General features: G+C 42.1%; 1 protein-coding gene across 2 annotated transcripts in view; it reads left to right on the top strand.

Moving 5' to 3' along the window:
* The first annotated feature begins 6,587 nt into the window (after positions 1-6,587).
* The window catches only part of MAOB (monoamine oxidase B), a 115,496-nt gene continuing 99,871 nt past the window's right edge, over positions 6,588-22,212 (top strand). The window contains exon 1 of one of the 2 annotated variants that reach the window (XM_003317433.4): positions 6,588-6,795. In XM_003317433.4, the coding sequence (XP_003317481.2) occupies positions 6,750-6,795 (46 nt within the window). In that variant the 5' untranslated portion in view covers positions 6,588-6,749. The remainder of the gene's footprint in view (positions 6,796-22,212) is intronic. The other variant, XM_009438967.4, reaches the window with a different exon arrangement.

The following is a 22,212-nucleotide window of genomic DNA, read 5'->3' as shown; positions in this document are numbered from 1 at the left end:
CAGGCAACAAAATAAAAAATAAACAAGAGGACTACATCAAACTAAGAAGTTTCTGCACAGCAAAGGAAACAGTCAACACTATGAAAAGGTTACTATGGAATGAGATAAAATATTAGTAAATCATACATCTGATAAAAAGCTGGTATCCAAAATATAAAAGGAACTCATACAACTCAACAGTAAAACAAAAAAAATCAAATAACTCAATTAAAAAATGAGCAAAGGACCTGAATAGACATTTCTCCACATAAGACATACAAAAAGCCAACAGACACCTGAAAGGGTGCTCAGCATCACTAATCATGAGTGAAATGTGAGTCAAAACTACAATGAGATATCACCTTATGCACTATTATAAAAAGAGAGAGAAAGAGAGATAAGTGTTGGTGAGGATGTGGAGAAAATGGAACCCTTGTACACTGTTGGTGGGTTGGTGGAAATTTCCACCACAGCTGACATGATGGTTTCTCAAAAAAACTAAAAATAGAACTGATATGTAACCCATATAACCCTATAACCCTTTGTATATATTCCAGGTATATATACAAAGGAAATGAAATCAGTATGTCGAAGAGAGATCTGTAGTCTCATGTTCATTGCAGCATTATTTACAATAGCCAACACATGGAATCAACCTAAGTGTCCAACAACAGATGAATGGATAAAGCAAATGTGGTATATATACACAGTAGAATACTATTCAGCCATAACAAGGAATAAAATCCTGCCATTTGTGACAACATGGATGAGAAACTGTGGTACATTATGCTAAATGAAGTAAGACTATACAGAAAAAGACAAATACTGCATAATCTCACTTATACGTGGAATCTAAAAAAAGTCAAACTCATAGAAACAGAGAGTAGAATGGCGACTGCCAGAAGCTCGGGGATGGGAAAATGAGATGTTGGTCAAAGGATACAAACTTTCAGATATAAGAATACCTCCCGTTCGTTTCCCAGGTATTCCCGGCTGTGACACAGTCTCTTGGATTTTGGTTGATTTGTGAGCATAGAATCCTCAGTTCTGTGGGAGTAGACACATTACCCTCAACCATAGGCTTTAACTTCCTGTAGTGTCTCTAATTTGCCGTCTCCCATACAAACAAATACTTTGTTTCAATCATTCATAAAAATTGGCTTTCTATTACTTAGAAGAGTTCAAGTTAACACAAGTCCAAGCTATGAGCATCATTTTGTAACGAATAACTCTCCCAGCCAGGAATATGTCTTACTACAGTAGCCATCTATAAGAAGAGCTACTTTTCTTATCTGATTACCCATAGTTACCAGACGCTTGATTGCAATCATCATCAGGAGTCTACATGACATAAATATCTATTTTATAACAAAACATGGAGAGATTATTTAACTCAAGGCTACATAAATGTAACCAAATAGTTGATTCTGCATCAGTGAGCTTACACTATGAAGTTAGAATTATATAAAGCAGAAAAATTCATTCAAAATAACTCTGTTCAACAACCAATAATTAGTATTCGGCCCCTAATATTTATTTTTAATTTCCTTTTTACTAAAAGAATTGGTGAAAATCCTTGACCCAATGTTCTTAAGAAATGTTTGTTCTGATTTTCACTTCTTGATCAGAATTTTTGCTATTTGACCTTCCTCTGTGTGCCATACAGTTCTTTTCATGTCATCTGTTCTGATACATCATTCCTTGTTTAAGGCCCCATGTATGAGTTATGAAGTATTCTTTTTTATTTTTTAAGTTATTATTTTCTTTTAGAGATGAGGTCTCACTATATTGCCCAGGCTTGTCTCAAACTCCTGAGCTCCAGCAATCTGCCCACATCAGCCTCCCAAAGTGCTAGGATTACAGGTATAAGCCACCATACCCTGCCAAGTTGTAGAAATATTCTTAGTCTTGACATCACTCATTGTTAAAAAAAATTCACGGCCGGGCGCGGTGGCTCACGCCTGTAATCCCAGCACTTTGGGAGGCCGAGGCGGGCGGATCACGAGGTCAGGAGATCGAGACCATCCTGGCTAACACGGTGAAACCCCGTCTCTACTAAAAATACAAAAAATTAGCCGGGCGTGGTAGCGGGCGCCTGTAGTCCCAGCTACTCGGGAGGCTGAGGCAGGAGAATGGCGTGAACCCGGGAGGCGGAGCTTGCAGTGAGCCGAGATCGCGCCACTGCACTCCAGCCTGGGCGACAGAGCGAGACTCCGTCTCAAAAAAAAAAAAAAAAAAAATTCACTTTGGGTGCAGATTGCTTAGCACTTATAATGCAAATAAGGTCTTGTTTTTCTTCAACATGCTCTACAGCATGTTTGGGGATGACCTCTATCTTTCCGAAGACCTGTGACTTCGTGTCTCTGCCTGACTTTGTATGTTCTGGGGCCAACCCCTCTGTAATGTGCCCCTATGTTTCCTGTCCTGCTCATACTATGACAATGGAACCATAAGGAAAAGGGCCATATTCTGGTTCTTTGGAAAGTAAAAGTTATTTTTCTTTCTGTCTCAATCTTGTCTCTATAAGCCAGGTCAGCACCTTCACATGGCTGTCGGTCTATTGAGGTGAGTTGTGAATGCCCACCTGTCATTTGACTTGTTCCTTGCCAACTTTACTTTGATCAAATACCTGACCAATCCCTGGCTCTGGGGTAGGTCTTTCCTTTGGCATCTTAAACCAGCCTGTGGACTTTTGAGGTGGGCCTAGATTCTGTAGCCCATTTTCCTGTGAAAGGCTTTGACTTGGATTGAAGCTGGGCTCCTCCAACTTCTGTGTTGCCTGAGGATGTGTGATCCCCCCTAAACAAGTCCTTGGGTCCAAAAGCAAGGTCTTGCCCCATTGAAGGGTCCCCTACCACCTTCTCATTGACCTCAAGGGAAAGATTTGGATGCTTTCAGATTAGGATCCAAGCTGATGATGAACACTGCACTGGGCAGAACCAGGAGCCCTATAACACTTCCAATTTAACATTATTAAAAAGCTATCCTGGCTGTAACGGCTGACCCTTTCATCACTTTATCCCTCTATATGTTTTTAAAAAGATTAACAGAGTCATTGGGGAAAAAATGGAAAGCTCTGAAGAATCTAATTTTAAAACAAATTTTCTATCCCCTGTCAAGCTTCCTGCATTAAAAAAAAAAGCGAAATGTACAACTTAGATAATATCTGGTTAACTCGGTTCTGCACAGCCTACTTCTTTATTGAAACCGCCTGTGGCATCATGAGACATTCGCTGAAATATCCGTTAATGAAAAGCTGGACAGTAAGAAAGAAGTAATAAGAACATTTTATCTCTTTGGGAATCTTCTAATAAAAAAATGAAAGGAAAGTAAGTTCATTTTAATTGATGAAAGGGACATAGATTTCATCAAGTTGAAAAGGCACACAAACACTGCTAGGGGCAAACTGCACTCCTCTGCGCCTTTTGGTTAGAGCTGTTGAGTACTGCTCCATTGGAACGTGAATTAGGTTTATTGTAATGGTCTGTTTCCATATTTAGTTTTCCCAGAATTCACATTGCTTCTTGTTTATAATGGCATATACCTAATGATGAGCACAATGTCTGACACACAGTTGTTGCTAAATAAATTATTCTTGAATGGATGAATAAAAGATAATGTATTATCCCTTCCTGCAGGAATTGATTATCTAGTTGGGAGGGGAAGACAGAAACATACACAAAAATAAGTGATGATTCCTATCATTGTATTTATTGTTAATCATCTACTGTTATCATCGTATTCTTCACTATTAATTTTGTGGTATTTGTGATAAGTCATAAAGGTAGCCAAAGATGTTCTTTCTACCTTAGCCTGTGTATGTTTCTTCCATTATTCCAGCCTCAGGCTTGCCTCTCAATTTAGCACTTGCTGATCAGCCTGCCTGGAGTGCTCATCTTCCTCAGTAGCTAATTAACTCCTATTCATCCTCCAAGCCCCAGTAGAAATGTCATTTCCTCCTGGAGGTCCTCTGTGGTTGCCTGGGCTGGGTTATCTAGCTCTGCTTTATGTTCCAGGGCAATATTCAGAATTATGCTTGTGATCACTCTTCCTGTATGTCTTCCCTGACAGAGCATGAGCCCCATGAAGGCAGGGACAGACTCCATCCTTTTCATCTCTCTCCCAGGGCTCAGCATAGCAGGTGTTTAATAAATGCTGGTATAATGAATGGACACTTTCTTACAAAGAGCACCTTGGAATAGGTAAGGGGCTCTAGAGCATGGAACTGGTTCTCAAAATGATGGGGAGGCAGAGGCCTGGAATAGACAATGTGATCAAAGTGTGTGGTCCATGGACCAGCAGCACTGACATCACCTGGAGCTTGTTAGAAATGTGTCTTCTCAGACCCCACCCAAAATCTGGGTGATTTGTATGCACGTTCAAGTTTGAAAAGTCCTGCTTTTCATCTGGCCACACAATGCAGATGGAGAAGACAGACCTCAGAAATCATCCCACCTAAGAGACTGAGGGTCCTGAATGGATCTGGATGACTGCCTGTATGTGGGGACAACAGGTGGCTGCTGTTTTTCCTATGACCAAGTCCTGGGTTCTAATTCAATCCCCGCCCCCATCCCTTTTAAAAATATACCTCATGGAGCACAAGGTAACTGATTACCTTTGTTTGGGGAAAATGCTGTTTGCTAATGAATTTTCTCCAGATACCGTGGAACCGTGTGGTTCCTCTCCTGCCCTCATTGCCAGTTGGACATAGAGAAGGGTTTATCAGTCTGCCTTTTATTCAAAGTCTTAGATCCCCAGGCTCCTGGCTGACTTGCACTGTTGGAACTAAGCAAAAGAGATTCCAAGAAGATCCCACAAGGATCTCGTGTTAGTCCATTTTGTGCTGTTAGTACAGAATACCTAAGGGGGGTAATTTACATTGAAGAGAAATTTATTGTATCATGGTTCTAGAGTCTGCAAATTCCAAGATGAGATGTTGGCATCTGGCAAAGGCCTTCCCAATATGTCATCCCATGGCAGAAGGGCAATGAGGGTTAGAAGGAGCAAGAGGTCAAATTTGCTGTCTCAGGCCCTTTTTATAGTGGCATTAATCCATTCATGAGGATGGAGCCCTTGGAACCTAAACATGCCCCAACATTGTTGCATTGAGGATTGAATTTCCAACACGTGAAATCTGGGGGACACATTCAAATCGTAGCAGATCCTCTCCATTCATCCTACCTCACCTGGCACGTAATTCACTTGCAGGCTAGGTGGGGAGACAAGAGTATCCACAGCCAAGAAGCCCACAGCTTCAGGGACCTGTGAACAGAAGTGGACCAGATAGGGGATGGCAAGGAGGAGGTCAGCACAAACTGTCTGCAGGGTGAGGTAGCTTCATTCTCTGCAGTGGGGACATGAGGTAGGGATCGGGGTTCAGGCACAGGGTCTGACTGTTTTATACCAAAGCAGGACAGATGGAAGTCAGAGGTGGACAAAGACTTTTCCTGTCACCTGTGACTCAGTCACAGAAGTGCCCAAATTGTCTTCTGGTCTGAGGACAGCAGAAGCTCAGGATACCTTGCTAGCAGGTAGATACAGGGAATGGTGTGGGATGAGGCAGAGGTTTGCTTCAGGTTCTCATCAAATTCCCCAGATCTGAAGCCAGCCCCTCTCAGGCCTGAACAGAAGCACTTCACCTGTTTATTTCTTGAAAAGCCACTCTATGTTGCTGCTTCCCACTTTTAGTTCTCAGAGGTGGCTTTCCTACTGTCCAGAAGACATAAACTTCTGTTTTCCCTGGAGTCACCTTAGCTTAAACTCCTATAATCTTGTTGAATCATCCCTGTGTTTGGCTAAACCAGGCTCCTCAGACCCACGTTCCAGGGTCACACAGGTAACTTGGCTTGCTGCTTCTGGGGGCTCTGAATCCCACAATGCCGATCCACCACCTCTTCCCTGCTGCCACTAGTCTCCTGGGGTCTAGCCTCAACAGCTTCCACCAAGGACACACTGCATTGCTTAAGAGTGTATTTAAGGTGCGGCATTTGTGATGCTAGGGAGGAGCCTTCCTGACTTAATCACGTAGGGGGAGTGGGGAAAGAAGTGGGTATTTGGAAGTAGGGTGAGGTGGGCTGGGAATGCCAAGAAATGGTAGTACTGTGTGGTGAACCAAAGTGGGTCTTGGAATCTTCCTAGCTTTTCTTTTCTTTTCTTTTTTTTTCTTTCTGACTTTTTATCTTATGTTGTCACTCACCATGTTTTGTTTTCCTCATCTGCAAAATGGATTGTTGTAAGCTTGAACAGGAATCATGCATAAAGTACTGAGCACAGTGCCTGGTACCTTGAAATCACTCAATGGAAGTTTCTTATTATTTGCCCTACACCCAAGGAGTAATTGGGGCCCTGAAGGAAGACACCCCAATTTGTCGTCCTCCCAGCCGCCAAGCCTGATAGTGCACTAGGGAGGCTGATGGGAAAATACCGTGCAGAAGGCTGAGGAGTGGGGATTCTGGGGCGGGACTCTTTGAGGTCCTAGGTGACCTCTCCGCCCAGGCACCCGCCCTCCCCGGGCCTGGGCTGCAGAGCTGCGGGCGGGGGCGGTAGCCCTGCGCTGCACCCGGCCTGCCTGCGCGTAGGCGGGCGGGCGGGGCTGCGCGTCCGGGCTCCCGGGGCGGGTAATATAGCGGCTCGCCGAGGCGCTGGTGCGCGGGGGCAGCGCGCAGCAGGCCGGCGGGCAGGCGGGCGGGCTGGCTGGCAGGCAGGACTGGGATCGAGGCCCAGAAAACGGAGCAGCGGGCACCAGGGAGGCCTGGAACGGGGCGAGCGCCATGAGCAACAAATGCGACGTGGTCGTGGTGGGGGGCGGCATCTCAGGTTAGTCGCGGCTGTGCGCCCTCCTTCCTCTTCACGCGCTCGGACAGGTGGCTGCCTGGGGGAGACGCGGGGGGCGGCCGTGGGGCAGGGGCTGACCCTGGAGTCCCCAGACTGTCCACGCACGGGCAGGGCTCTAGTGGGTCCAGAGCGCCGTGCACTGAACCCTCCTTTGGGGGCAATTTTGGGTGCGTTCCCGGACGCAGAGGCCAGAGGCTGGAAGCCTGTTGCAGCTCTGGGGCCAGACTTTGAACTTCTCCCCCAGAAGGCTGCTAGGCCTTCGCTTGCTGGAATTTTCGAAGCCAGGGAAAAGGGGTGGGGAGGTGGCACAAAGGTCAGTCATTTGCTCCAACTTGACCTGGACACTCCGCACCCTCGCTTAGAGCAAGCATGCACCACATCGTATTGTTGTCCTGGCGTCAGGAAAACGACCTTGAACAGAAGAGGTTGGAGCCTGGCCAATCGATTGCCAAAGACTTTCCAGGCCCTCCTGATTCTTTGAGGTTCTGTGATTGTCACGGATCTAACTTGAGGCTGCAGTGTCTTTTTGGCAAATGCCTGTTTTCGTCTTATGCCTCTCGCACCCCCACTCCACCCCACCCCACTCCTAGCGCAGGGTGGCCAAGCTGCAGCTTTGTTCTCTGGCCTAGCCCATATTTGGCAAGGATGGGGACAGACACTACCCCCTCAGCCACACGGGGCTGTGTACATACCAAGGGCACCGAAAAATAGAAGCCAGAAGAAGGGATGGGGGTAGTGGTGGAACTTACCCTCTGTGGAGGATCAGGCAGATCCTATGGGATAGGGTCAATGGGAATCAATGATGCTCTCAGCACAGCCTGTTTAATGGCCCCCTGGGCATGCTTTGGCCCACCTCCTAACGCTGCCTAGTACTTGAGCAGTAATTAGGACACCTCCAGACCCGTGGATGCATTGTCTAAGACTTGCCTTAAGGAGTTCTCAAGTGGCCTTTGGGAAGTAGGGGTTGGCCTTGCTCCCTGCCAGGAGGGCAGGACAGAGTTGTTCTGACTCTCCTGTGGCTGGAGAAAAAACCAAGGCATTGGATGTTTGGTGCTGACCATGGTCCCGTCCTCCTGCCTCTGCTCCAGCCTTTCTCCCCTTTGGGTGGGATCTCAGGCTACCACATCTGTCTAGCAGGCTCTGGTGAGCTCGCCCATGCCAGGCCCTGTGCCTGGTGTTGCAGGTACATAGATGCGTAATCAACATGCTGAGGTTGGCCAAGGCTGTGTATAAATTCAGTTTTCTTTCAGTATTTTTGACATCTTCTCTCCTAGAGGAACTTGGACTTAAAAGCATACCTACTTAGGTGTTTTAGAAAATATTACTAAGTGCCTCTTGATGCTGCCTTGCATAGCACCCCATCTTACGGAAGCTGAAGTTTCTCTTTTCAGGCCCCCGAAGTCATTTTCTCACTAAAGTATACCCAATGGATTCAGATTTTTCTATTTTCCCTTCATGATTTGTCCCTTTCTGATTCATACTCCACACCTTCAGGTTCAATCACATTACTCATGTTAGACTCATCTGGAAAAGGTAGATAAGGGTTTAACTATTTTTGCAAGCAGTGGTGAAACCTCTGCATTCATCCTCCCGAACTCTGATCAAAACAAGGTACTGATGAGTAGATCTGACTTTTCTCAAGAACATTCCACGGAATAGGCATTGTTCTAAGAACCAAGAAAGCAGCCTTCCAAGGCCCAGTCTTACTCAATTGCTTCATCTGCTACATGGGGATAACACCAGTTAGTCACTGCTGGATTACAGGGCAAGTGAAACAATGTGAGTAAAATAGCTTTGCAGAGTCTGAAATATGGCACAAGCCCCTCAAGAGTTTTACTCATTTATTCAGACAACAGGAATTGAGGGAGGCTGTGTAGGGGATTCAAAAATGGATCATGTTGTTCTTGCCCCGGAAGACTTGTCAATTCAAGAAGGGTGATGGGATACTCAGACAATACAAGGTAGAAGGTGGTGCGTGCCATGGGAGGGGTCCATTCATTGATTCATTATTCATTCATTCAATGAACATTTACTTCCTGTTCCACATTTTGTCCCCAAAGGAATAAAAGATGATTTATACAGGGCCATTGTTCCTGGGGCCCTCACAAGCTGATGTGGAAGACAGTCAAGAATAATTACTACTCTTTGGCATATGATAGGTGCTTTAATAGTGCATATAAAAAATTCTAGGGAAGGTGATTGGAGAGAACATCAAACTCTGTCTGAGAAAATCTAAGAAGTCACAGAGTTGGTGACATCTGAACTATGTCTTAAGGGATGAATATGAATTCACCAGGGGACTAGATGAAGAAAGCATTTTTAAACTAAAGAGCAGCTTGTATAAAACCACAAATATGTGAAAGAACATGCTAACGTGTAGGATAACTTAAGAACTTCATTGCGGAGAGTTGCCAGAGGGGTCTGGTGGGAGAGAAAGCTAGAAAAGTCAGTTGGGATGAATTATGGGGAGCCTTGTATATCAGAAAGGTTTAGCTCTTTCTGTGATCAATGAATAGCACTGATGATTTTTTATTCACAGAGTGCCATGCATCAAATGGTGTGTGTCACATCTGATGGTGATATTAGCAAAAAGAAGGATATGAAGAAGAGGGAGAGAAGGTTTTGGGAAAAGATAGGACGTCTAGAGTTGGAGGTTCTGGGAGGACACCCAAGGAGAGAAATCTAGCAGTTGGAATGAAATTGGGGTTACAGATGTGTACGATAGAGGTTTTAGTAGATGAAATGGCCAAAATCAAGAGTGTAGTGTGTAGAATTTTCGAATTAGTAGGTGACCAACACAATGATTTATGTTTAAAAGTCTCTGGATTTGACTCTGCATTCTAAGCTTTGTTAATTATTAAACTTGGGACATTCTGGCAATTCCCTGATAATTTTTAAAGCTGTCAGCAAATTTTAATCACTCCCTTTGGGATAAACAGAGACATACTGGGAGGATAGCTGGTTAATACATAACTTTCTTTTTTGATGTTTTAAAAGTTCCAAGATAGTTGTAGACTAACTTTTTAGAAATGTGTATGGTGTATAAATGAGTATTCACTGAAATCTCTTTTACCCAAGGGGCAGATCATCTCCAGAGACTTGGCAGAGCAATGACATCTCCCACATGGAACTGGACAGCAGCACGTTGCATCTGTCCCGCGTCTCTCAGTTTTAGTGTTTGGGTGGGTGGAACCATGGAAACTATCTTTTGCAATTCTGGAATAGTTCTTGTTCAATCCCCAAAATAAAAACTAAAAAAGGCAACTTGAAGCAGAAACAAGAAAGTTTTGGCCAGACTTAGGAGAGGAGATTTGGTCATTTGAGGGTGGCAGGAACTTGTTTGAGATCCCTGGAAGTGTTGGAACCAGACTTCCAAATTGTAACCAACACCTGGCAGGTGATCTTTGTGGCAGGGAGAGCAAGCCTGGCTGCAGGCTAGTGGTACTGGCTTTGGCAGGGAATGTCAGAGATGGCTCACAAGAGGTTATGAGTTGAGGTGTGTGGTGGGCAGATGTGGCCCATATGTTAATGGCAAAGCCTCTTTCTCACCTTTGGTGAAGAAAAATGGAGAACTTCCCTGGGCTCCTGTAACCCACTTGAATGTCCTAAAAAATAATAATTATATAGATATGCCTGAAAATTTGTATATCCTAGTCAAGGAAAGAATACACAGAGGTAATACAGCCATATTAAAAGAACATAGGATTTAACTTGGAAGGTTGAGACGGGAGGATTGCTTGAGCCCAGGAGTTCGAGACCAGCCCTGGCAACGTAATGAGACATGGTCTCTACACACACACACACACACACACACACACACACACACACACACACACACAAAGGCTGGGTATAGAGGAATGCACCTGTAGTCCCAGCTACTCTGGAGGCTGAAGTGGGAGGATCACTTGAGTCCAGGAGTTCGAGGCTGCAGTGAGCTATGATCATGCCATTATACTCCAGCGTGGGCCACAGACAAAGACTGCCTATAAAAAAAGACTGGGAGGGGGAGAATAGGCTTAGTGTCAAACACACTAGTTATGAATCTCATTTCCTATGCTTACCTATGTGGAACCTTAAAAGGTACATAACCTCCCTGTATTTCAGCTGCCTCATCTTTAAAATGAGACTCATAATGCCTTCCTGGCCAGCTTGTTTCAAGGATTGGAAAGAATGCACATGTAGGACCATAAACAGTGATCACTTCGGCTTTGGCTTATAGGTGCCTTACTCTACCTTTTTGGAAATATATCCTTGTTTGTCCTGTAGAGTTTTTCAATCTAAGGGAGCAAAAACAGGCATTTCTATGTAATCACTTCTTTTCACCAACCAATAATTTTTCTGGATGTGCAGCATAGATAAGGTGGCAACAGGACGCCATGTATACATGTGGGCATCAGGAGAGACTCGCCTGACTTCAGCCTCATCCAGGTTCAGCCCATTCCTTTATCCCCCCACAAGGGGCCTGAGGAACTCAGGCTCACTTTGGGCTCTGAGACCCACTGGGTTCCGCTTCAGGAGAAATTCTGGAAGTCTTAGATCTGTACTTCAGCCTCACCTCAACCTGGCTATTATTCCAATTCTGATCTGGTCTTCATTTCAGCCATTTGATTCCTGTCTTAACTACAATAGAAGATAAATGCATTAATAACAAATGATATTATTTATTTAATAATATTATTTAATAATAAATGATAAAAAGGTAGCATATCAAGCGTTATCTACATGCTGTGCAAGGTGTTAGGAGCTTGATTAGAATGACAAAAGCTCTGTGAAGGTTAAGAATGACAAAGCCTTGTTCTTTCTGCTTGATTCTAACACCCCTGGGACACAGTGTTAGGGCCGGTTGGTGGGCTGTGTGAGTAGAGCCAGTTGCCACTAGAGTCACAATTTCTAGGCCCCCATGTGTCCTCAGAAGTCACCAGGGCAGGTTTATGGCTTGGCTTGGCATTGACAATGGTCACAATTTTCTTCTCCTCTGACTGGGTATTGAGGTCTAGGCTCCCTGCCATACATTCAGGGGCAGTGGTGGAGCATAGGGGTTAAGAGCATGGTGTCTACCCTGGTTCCACCACTAACTAGCTGTGCCACCTTGGGCAAAATAGTTAGTTAACCTTCCCATGCCTTACTTTTCTCATTTGGAAATGGGGATAATAATGGTATCTATTTCACAGAGTGGCTGAGAGAATTAAAGGAGAAAATACATGTAGAGTGCTTGGAATGTGGCTTGGCATTTGGCAGGCACACAATAGATATTGATGATTATTGTTCATCAGGCTGACAAAATGTCCGCTAGCAACTAGTGGTCTGAAGTGCCAGTGTGCCAGCTTCCTCACTGTCAAACTTTGGGTTGAGGAAGTGGTTTGTGGCTGTGCATTTGAATGCACTGACACACACACACACGCGTGCATGCACACTCGGAGAACATTAGCCTGTAACAGAGATTCTGCTTCCAAGCCCTGTTTTCTTGGCTTGTATATGATTTACTAACACAGATGATGTGAGAAAGTCAGCAGCTTAATTTAAACAAAAGGCTTTAACTCTAATTATTTTAATATGTATTTTAAGAGATAAATATGTCAGAAACTACACATGCAAAACATTTGTATACGAAGAGGAAGGAAGATAACACAGCTGTTAAACACAAGGGCATTGGAGGCCTGGGACTTGGGTTCAAATCCCATCTGTTCCCCTAAATGTGGAGCTTGGGCAATAGGGGTGGCAATAGTAACAGGTTAGTTTTTTTGTGGAGTTCAATTACAGATGATTTTCATTTTTTCCCATTTTCTGTAATTTACAGATTTTCACAACAAATATGTATTATTTCTGCAACTCATGTTTCCAGAAACACCATACTCTTCCCTCTCCAAAAAAATTCCTCAAAGTATAAATCACAATGATGGAATGTGACTGCATCTTTCATTTATATCAGTGGCTTTTCTTCTTAAAAATATTTGAGGGAATTTTTGTTATTAATAAGTGTGGTTATTGGCCAGGCATGGTGGCTCACACCTGTAATCCCAGCACTTTGGGAGGCCAAGGTGGGTGGATTGCTTGAGGTCAGGAGTTCAAGACCAGCCTGAACAACATGGTGAAACTCCGTCTCTACTAAAAATACAAAAATTAGCCAGGCATGGTGGCGCATGCCTCCAGTCCCAAGCTACTTGGGTGGCTGAGGCAGGAGAATCACCTGAACCCGGGAGGCAGAGGTTACAGTGAGCCGAGATTGTGCCACTGCTCTCCAGCCTGGGAGACAGAGTGAGACTCTGTCTCAATAAATAAATAAATAATAAATAAATAAATGTGGTTATTAATTCTTCAATTTATCCTTCTGCAAAAGATGCCCTGCTAGATATCAAAAGCTCTTTCAAAGAGCTTGTCTCTTCAATTTGTCTTGGTACTTCTTCAGCCAAGTTTCTTCAATTTTTCTTGGTACTTGAAAAGCGGGTGAGTGTTCCTGGGCTAACTCCTAGAATTCTCAATAAATGTTAACTTTGTTATTTGTACAAGTCACTGGGCAGTACTCAATTGAGGGCACCCTGGAATCATGCAAGATCGAATACCCTTGAAGGGTGCAAAAGTGAGCCAAATTGAGGGGCCACGTTCAGGTGTAATATGTGTCTGAAGAATGAGTGTTTTCAGCCCCACAAGAGAATGCTTTGGAAATTTGCTCAGGTTAAATGTGTACCATTGTGTTTTGCAAGAATCTCATTTGCTGGGCTTAACTTATTAGTAGTGTGTCTGCATAAAAGTTGTTATTTCCCCTAAGAGGAGGCCATAATGGTATAAAATTCCTTCCTGATTTTGAATATTCAAGGAACAAACTTAGAAGACCAAGCTAAAAAATACTTTGGTTTAATAGAATCATCGGTGACTGAAGATGGAAGCATCTTTAGAGTTTTACCTACTAGTTAAGATCACCTGGTTTTGCATCCAAGAAAAAGCACATTTAGAGAGTGCAAAGGGCTGGCTCCAGACCTCACAGCCCCTTCTTTTGAATAAAATTACTGTCCTGGAGGATGAGCCCTCAGCCTTAGGAGAAAATGCAAACAGAAGGACAACCTGATCAAATGGTGCTGGGTGAGAGGTTAGAATCACTAATACTTTGAATGCACTATTTCTACTTTCTGTTTTCATGCTCACAAAATGGATCCATCTTTGGCCTCCTCTGTTAACTCAGTACATAAAGATACAGAAAGCCAAGTCCCTGTTAGCAATGTTTCCTAAGTCAGCATGCATTTATTTACTGAAGGAAGGTATAGAAAAAGAGTAAGACTAAGTTCCCAGCCTCAGGAAACTTAAAATGCAGATGGAGACACAAGACTAGCACATACATGCAATAAGGAACAATTAAACTAATGTATAATTGAATTCTGAACTGTGGGACCCAAGGACTAAGTTAGAAGAATCATTAAAGACCCCAGGAGTTGGAGAAGGTCTCATTAAGGGAGTAGAATTTAACAGATTCTGAAGAACAGTCCAGGTTTGGGAGGGTAGAGAAGAGAGAGGCTTTAAAGATGAGAAGAATCATTTAAATCATAGGGCCAGAGACTTCAGTTAGCAGGTGATCTTTATATTTACAGGACAGTAGAAAGTCCAGCTTGTCTAGAATAAAAGGAAGGGGAGACATGGGAAGGAAAGTTAGTAGGAGGGGGGCAGGATCCAAAAATGAGCGATTGAAAAACAAAGTGAAAAGTTAGGTTTTCCTGTGGTAAGAAATAGGGAGCCATTGACAGTTTATACTATAAAGATAAGGTGGATGGTCGTGTGCCTGATAACCAGGGAAGCCAAAACATGGATAGAAATTCAGGAAAGGATTGAGAGGTGATCAGCTGATTATAATGTATTGGGTTATTCTGAATGCCCAAGGGAGGTTTCAAGAGAAATGGGGATAGAAAGAAGGGAAGAATGAGTAGAAGGAGGTGTCCAAAGTTGCACTTGGCTTTCTTCACTGTCTTGCTGGCAGCCTATCCAGAAAAGAAGTATCACAAACAATAATTAGTTGTAATTTAATGAAGTTGTAGGCACTCCATAAAACATTTACCACTGTTACTATTGCCACCTATATTTTATTTTTGCAAACTTCCCTCCAAAGTTTTATCATTGGGATTGAAGGACTTGACTGTATTTACATTTTTTCTTCTTTAAAAAACTAAAAACAGAGATTTTCTTCCCAAGGGCTGTGACCCAGTTTACTAAATGATAAAACGTGTATCTCTGGCAATCTCAAACACAAAATGAATAGTTCATCTTATTTGTTATATAAAAACTGTCGGCCGGGTGCAGTGGCTCACACCTGTAATCCCAGCACTTTGGGAAGCCGAGGCGGCCGGATCGCGAGGTCAGGAGACCGAGACCATCCTGGCCAACATGAAGAAACCCTGTCTCTACTAAAAATACAAAAATTAGCCGGGCGTGGTGGTGGGCGCCTGTAGTCCCAGCTACTCGGGAGGCTGAGGCAGGAGAATCGCTTGAACCAGGGAGGCGGAGGTTGCAGTGAGCCGAGATGGCACTACTGCACTCCAGCCTGGCGACAGAGAGAGACTCCATCTCATAAACAAACAAGCAAACAAAAACAAACAAAAATGTCATTTAAACCTTTTGTTTTGTGAGAGAGGGGCACCATCAGAAAACATCTTCAGGTAGGTCTGACCTTTCAAATGTTAGTCATCTTACCATAGTCTCCATTTAATGGCATCTTAAATGTCATATACTATCTAATTTCCACTTCATATCTGAAATTTGAGCTCTTAATCTTATGTTAGGCATCTCTTAGCTAGGCCATTTTTAATTCTACTCTCCTCCTCAATAACGTTTATCAGAATTACACAATGATGAAAATGTCCTACTAGATACTTAGTTTTATTTGCTCTCCTTCTAGCCTAAATAATCGTCTCTTTTGCTTAACCTCTCCAACATTTTTAATGATTCTTTTAATTGAATTTGGAATCCTTACTTCATATTTTGAAGTTGGGCTACTTTTTATTCCTGTGATCCCAGTTGTGTGTGTGTATTAAATTGTGTATTGATAATTATGTCTTTAGTTATATCTCATTTCTTTGGGTTATTTTCCAGTTTTCTACATTAAAGAAACAAGCTCATTGGAAGAGCTTTTGTTATCCAGCAAAGCATCTTTTTTCAGAAGGATAAAGTTAAGAATTAATAACCAAATTAGTTAATAACCAAAATTACTTCAAACATTTGATAAGAAGAAAGGCCACTGATAGAAATGAAAGATGCAATCACATTCCATCTTGATGATCTACAGTTTGAGGACATTTTTTAGAGAGGTGTGAGTATCTTTTTTAATAGCATGAATGCAGAAATAATAAACATTTATTGTGAAAATCTGTAAATTATAGAAAATGGCAAAAAGAAAATGAAAATCATCCATAATTGAACTCCATAAAATATTTACCACTGTTACTATTGCCACCTATATTTTCTTTATGCAAACTTTATGTTGTATTTACTGTACTTATTTGTATCCCCTTTAAAAATAAATACCAACATGTTATGAATGTTTACCTATGTCTTAAATGTTTTTTCATGATTTTATAACATTAGTTCATATGATTGTATCACAACTTGTTGAATCAGTCTCCTATTGCTGAACATTTGTGTTTTTTTCAAACTTTCTGCTATTTTCAACAAAGCTGTTATGAACCTAAATTGTTGTACATAATTCTGGTTGTTTCTTTAGGAATTTCCAGAGATAAATGTTAGAAATCCTTTTAAGGCATTTAATAATTATAGCAAAATTGTCGCCCAAGAAAGTTTTACCAATTTACCTTATGATGGAATTGTAATAATGGACTTCTTAGCCATTTCAATAGGAAACCAACATTTCCTCCCCACCCAACGATTCCCCAGACAGTACAGAGATAATCAAGATTCTTCACCAGTTTGTAGTCGTAATTTAATGAAGTTGTAGGCACCAGAAATTAAAAATATCTTCAGTTTTGTAACATTTTAGTGGTGGCAAGTAAATTTTGCTCTCTGTAACATGCAGGAAAGCTGTTTTTTGCAATTACTACCTTATGCCTACCATTATCTACTGGGAACATATACTTTTATAGTACTTTTAAATTTATTGGGTACCATCTAGCCTGTGCTTCCAGAAGTTTGCCATCATTAATTAGATAACTGTTGTGTTTCTGTGCAGAAAAGAAAAGAAAATAGTCCTGTAACAAACCATTTTCTATGATTAATTATTTTTACTCATCTAGATAAAACATGAGTATAGCCTTTGTTCACAGCCTATTGTAACAGCTGATCAAACAGCTGTTTCATGTTTTACATTTTAATTTCCCCTGTATTTTGCATTCAAATCCTGTGATAGAGTTTAGTTTATTTAGGAAACCCATAAGATATAGTCGACTGTTTCAGAATAGCCCTTTTATGCTGTGCCAGTTAGTGGAAATCAAACAGCCCTTGTTAAGCACCGATGATAAATACACATAAAGGCGTGCACTAAAAGAGTTGTCCTCGTTTCATCAAATGTATTTCCCTATGTCATTGTTTCTGCAGGGAGAAAAAGAAATTTGTTCATTCGTTGATTCATTCAGTCATTCAATAAACCCTTATCGAGTGCCCTATTTACCAAACATTGGGCTAGGTGTGGGAATACACAGATGGGTAATACATGTGCCCATCTTTCAGGGGTACACCAAGCAGAAGGAGGCAGACATGTACAGGTGAATGTTCTGAGGGGTGGTGGGTGCTGAGAAAGACATGCTTATCTGGATCAGATGAGACAGAGAAGAGGAGGACAGCAGCTTCACCTCAAGGGCCTCAGAGGCCCTGAAGGAGGATTTGGCAATGGAATTTACTGGAGAGATAACCAGCAAATTCAAATGTTCTTCCTTGAAATATAGCTTTAAGTAGTTGGAACTTAAATCTATATTCTAATGTACATAGAGTGTTGAAATTTCACTTTCACTCTTTGTATAGTGGATGTTATAGTAGGCTGTCCCACTACCTTCAGGACCTGCTGAGAGTGTTGGCTGCTGCTGGCTCACAGCCAAGTCCCTCTCTGAAAGTCACCCTTGACTGAAGGGAGCTGACTAACCCAGGCCTTCGTACCCTCTTGCTTCAATCCAGGACAACTCTGAAAGGCCACATTAGCCTGAGAGCTCACTGTAGGACTGATTGATTTCTCTGTTGTGCTTGCATCTCTCAGTTCAACTCCTTCCTTTGCCCAATCCTGCTTCCTTTCTTTATACATGTTGAACCCCGATAAAGCTTCTATATGCAAACCCATCTCAGAGGCTGCTTACCAGGGGACCCTAAGCTAGACAGAGGATGACTGAACAGCATTTTTGCTCAGCGTGTCACAAGATGTTCTAATCATGAAGTTTCAGACAGTTGGAGGGAGAAACAATTAAAGGGCATGACCTTTCCCATGTTCTTTTCTTTTCTTTTTCTTTCTCTTTTTTTTTTTTTTTTTTTTTTTTTTGAGGTGGAGTCTCACTCAGTTGCCCAGGTTGGAGTGCAGCGGTGAGATCTTGGCTCACTGCAAGCTCTGCCTCCCGGGTTCACGCCATTCTCCTGCCTCAGCCTCCCAAGTAGCTGGGACTACAGGTGCCCACCACCATGCCTGGCTAATTTTTTGTATTTTTAGTAGAGACGCGGTTTCACCATGTTAGCCGGGATGGTCTCGATCTCCTGACCTCATGATCCGCCCGCCTCAGCCTCCCAAAGAGCTGGGATTACAGGCGTGAGCCACCGCCCATGTTCTTTAATGGCCTCCACCAAGGATGCAAGAGGCCGGTAGGGCCTGGAGACGGTGCTTAGCCTCATCAGTTCTGGATAAGCATCTTTGGTGCCCTGAGAGCCCCCAAAGTAAGGGTGAAAGGTAGAGGTTGATCACTATGCTGGCCCAAACACTCTCTGGGGAATCCCAATCTCTTACCACTCTGTGTGCTGATTCAGAGCTGAAATTTAGAGCCTCCGATCTGGAAGTGCTCGAAATATGGATTCCTTCTTTTACTGGAGGAATCCGTGGCAGTACAGCCACGAGAGAAATTATGAAACAGCCCTAATCTGTGAAGACTGGATACAGAAGTTTGGACACTGTCCATCTATTCCAAGCCACCATTTTGGATCCAGCTCAGATTCTGGGTTCTTGGAAAAATAGTGCTGTTGGCACACACCTCTATTCTTTCCCTTATCCTGTGACCATTCTATGCAGCTTCCTGTAGGATTTCTCACAGGGTGTTGAAAATGCTGAAAGTGATTATAAAAAAAATGGACAATGGAGTTCTTGATGGATAAGGGAGAAAGGGAAGTTGTGAGGGAGCAAGCTGGTTCATAGATTCAAATGGAGATGTTAATAGATTGGAGGTCTTTGTGTCATTAAAGAACATTTATATTAGAGCAATTTGAGCAGGTGAACTAGAAAGATAGGAAATCATGATTGTGAGGGGGTGTTCTGTAGGGTTTTGACGATGAACCTTTTGATATGTGCTACTTGGAAATAACCATTTTTTAAATGAGTTGCAGCATTTTGAATCAGCATGTCCAGAGATTTAATTTTCTATGTGATTCAAAAAATGATGTAAGAGTCAGAAAAATGATTTTCTTTCATTTTATTTTCTATTTACTAATCTGCTATTGGTTTTACAACAGGGCAGAAGAGACAACTATCCATTTAATCTAAGTTTAGAGATTGACAGAAAAGTCCCTCTGTTTTACTGAGAAAGGCAGGAATCATACACTTTGGGGTCCTAAAGATTCTAAGCAGGTCTCTGTTAAAATTGCATGCAGGTCACTGGGGAAGCTAACCCCTCAACTGCTGATTTGCTATGTGAGTGATGTACAGCAGGCTGGGGAGGGGAACCAAAGCAAGGTGCTCAAACTACAGCAATGCAATGCAGTTGGGAGACATAGGCAGGCTTTATCTCCCAGCTCATTTTCTTGAAGATGATTAGAAAAGCATAGAAAAAAGTCAGAGGGTGTACAAAATTTAGCGTTATTTAAAGTCCAGTGGGAACAGCACTTTGTTCTATTCCAAAACAAATTATAATAGAGAGAGAGAGATCTTGTCCTTCCCATACCCCATCAAACTACGCTTTATGCAGCTAGACCATTAGTGTTATGATACCATTAGCACTTTGAGAATTCTGTTCTCTGACTGAAAAAGAAAAAGCACATTGTTTATGGAAGGGTCTGTAAAAGGAAATTGCGGGCTAGTTTTCAACCCTGTGATTCAGCCTCATATATTTACTATCTACCCGAAATCTTTGCTGGCAACATGCCATTCTATCCCCGTCTGTCTGCTACGAGGCTATCATTTAGAAAACATTAACTGAATGCCTCCTGTGTGCTAAGTGCTAGGAATGAATAATCAGGTTCCAGTTCAACACATTCACACACACACACACACACACACACACACACACAAGAATCGATGTGAAATTACATTTTCTGTGCTTATTTATTTTTGGTGCATGCACAAAAATGTACTTTTTAAATGAAAGAAGCCTCTCGGTGCCGTGAAAGAGCTTTACCTTTGGACAAAGTTAGAATGGATGCTAAGATCACTTTGGCTTTGCTTTCCAAGTCTCTGTCCTCTGCTAGCTTTTTTAGTTTTATTCATGGGTGGTATGATATTCCTGGCCTTATAAGGGGTATAAGTAAAATATCATACTTGCCTTTTATGTTATCAGAAATTGGGCTGCACACAGGAACCGTCAGTGTCTGAAAGGAAATCACATGGTCCTAGTTGATAAAAGGCAGAACATCCAAAATATACCACCCGTGTCCTGCTTCTCTCCCCTTGTTCCTTTCTCTCTGATTTCATAGAGAATGTGTCCAAGGGGGAAATGAGTTTTCTGTAGATAAATCAGTTGGCCAGTCCACAGTATTGAGCTTCCAGTGGACAGGTCTGAGAAATGGGGAAAAATACAAAGAGGTTGAGATGACAGTAAGTAGGAAAGGTAAAAGCATTTTGCATGTAGAAGAAAAATCATTTGGGGTGGTGCACTTGCTTTATTTCTGGGTTTTAGTATGTGATCAGAAAACTAGCAGAAGCTGATGAAAATAGAAAAGCATTTCTTTTCTCCTATTGTGTTCTTTAAAAAATATATTTCGCCAAACAGATATTTTATAAAATCTGGCTTCCTTCCCCATAGATAAATTCCTTTGAAAGGAGTCTGTAGGTTTAAAGGTTGCTTCAGAATACATTTAAAATTAATCTTTAAAATTAAAGGCATTAGTGAATTTTAAAATTCCATTGAATATATGTTTATGTGTAAAGATGTTTGAATACTTTTTCTTAGGGAAAAAAGGGATTTTAAAAAAGAAATATTAGCACTTAGAATTTAAACCAGCTTTTAAATGATACATCCTATATATAAATTTTAGCATCATTTTTCAATATTTTTAAAATGCAATGAAGATCTCAATGACAGGTGAAAAATGATATCTGCAAGTGATTTTTTAAATGGGAGCTTATTCAATTTTGTAATTATAGCTGCATGTGAAGAACAAACAAAATACATGTGCAAAATATAATAACAGCAATATCTGCCTGGTATTTCTAAAGGACTTTGGTTACATATAATTCTTGTATGCATGATAAGAAAAGGAATGTTAATTTTTTCCTCAACAAATACAGCGTTCCTATAAGGTGGTCTGTACAGTATATTGGTTTGTATAATTCACACATTAAGTGAAAGGAAAGAAAGAGATGAGGAGTGGAAACACTTATCTCATACTCTTGTCTAGTTGAATATTGTTTTTTCCATCTTTGACATTTGAATTTTGTAGTACAGTGCAGTATGGGGTGTTTAAAGCCTATAAACTGTTATTTAACTAACACTGTTTTCTAAAATACTTTCCATGATCTAAGAAAAGAATTTCTAGTTTCTTGGGCTATGTATTAACTGGGCATTCTAAAACGTCACTTCTCATCACTCCCATGATAGCACAATTTCCTGCTTCCCTCCTAAATCGCTAGTGCTCCACCAGTCTCCTTTGCCAGCTCCCTTCCTTTGCCTGCTCCTTCTTCTTTGGCCACCAATGTTTCCGGTTTCAGGAAGTGGAACCATATTCTGGCCAGGTTTCCAGCCAAGAGTCTTGACATTTGTAGCAGACATTGCAGGGATCCCACCAAATCTCCTTGGCACTTATTTTCATACACATGAACTTAAGGCCTCTGTCTGATGCAAGTTTTTGCCTGCAGGCTTTCTCTGGCCACTGGAGCTCCTCTTGGCTCAAACCCAGGTAGGTGAGCAGTGCAGGTGGGGCTAATGCCCCCCGAAAAGCAGCCATGAGTCTGTGACTAACATGATTTGATGGATAAGTAACCCATCTTCCTCATCTCTTAGGATAGCTAAAGTGTGTTCCACACTGTCTCCCAGATTTCCCCACAGTTGCCCACAGTGGTAACCACTTAAC

The sequence above is a fragment of the Pan troglodytes genome, chromosome X (genome assembly GCF_028858775.2).
Source record: "Pan troglodytes isolate AG18354 chromosome X, NHGRI_mPanTro3-v2.0_pri, whole genome shotgun sequence".
NCBI lineage: Eukaryota > Metazoa > Chordata > Mammalia > Primates > Hominidae > Pan > Pan troglodytes.
This window is presented reverse-complemented; position numbering and strand designations above follow the sequence as displayed.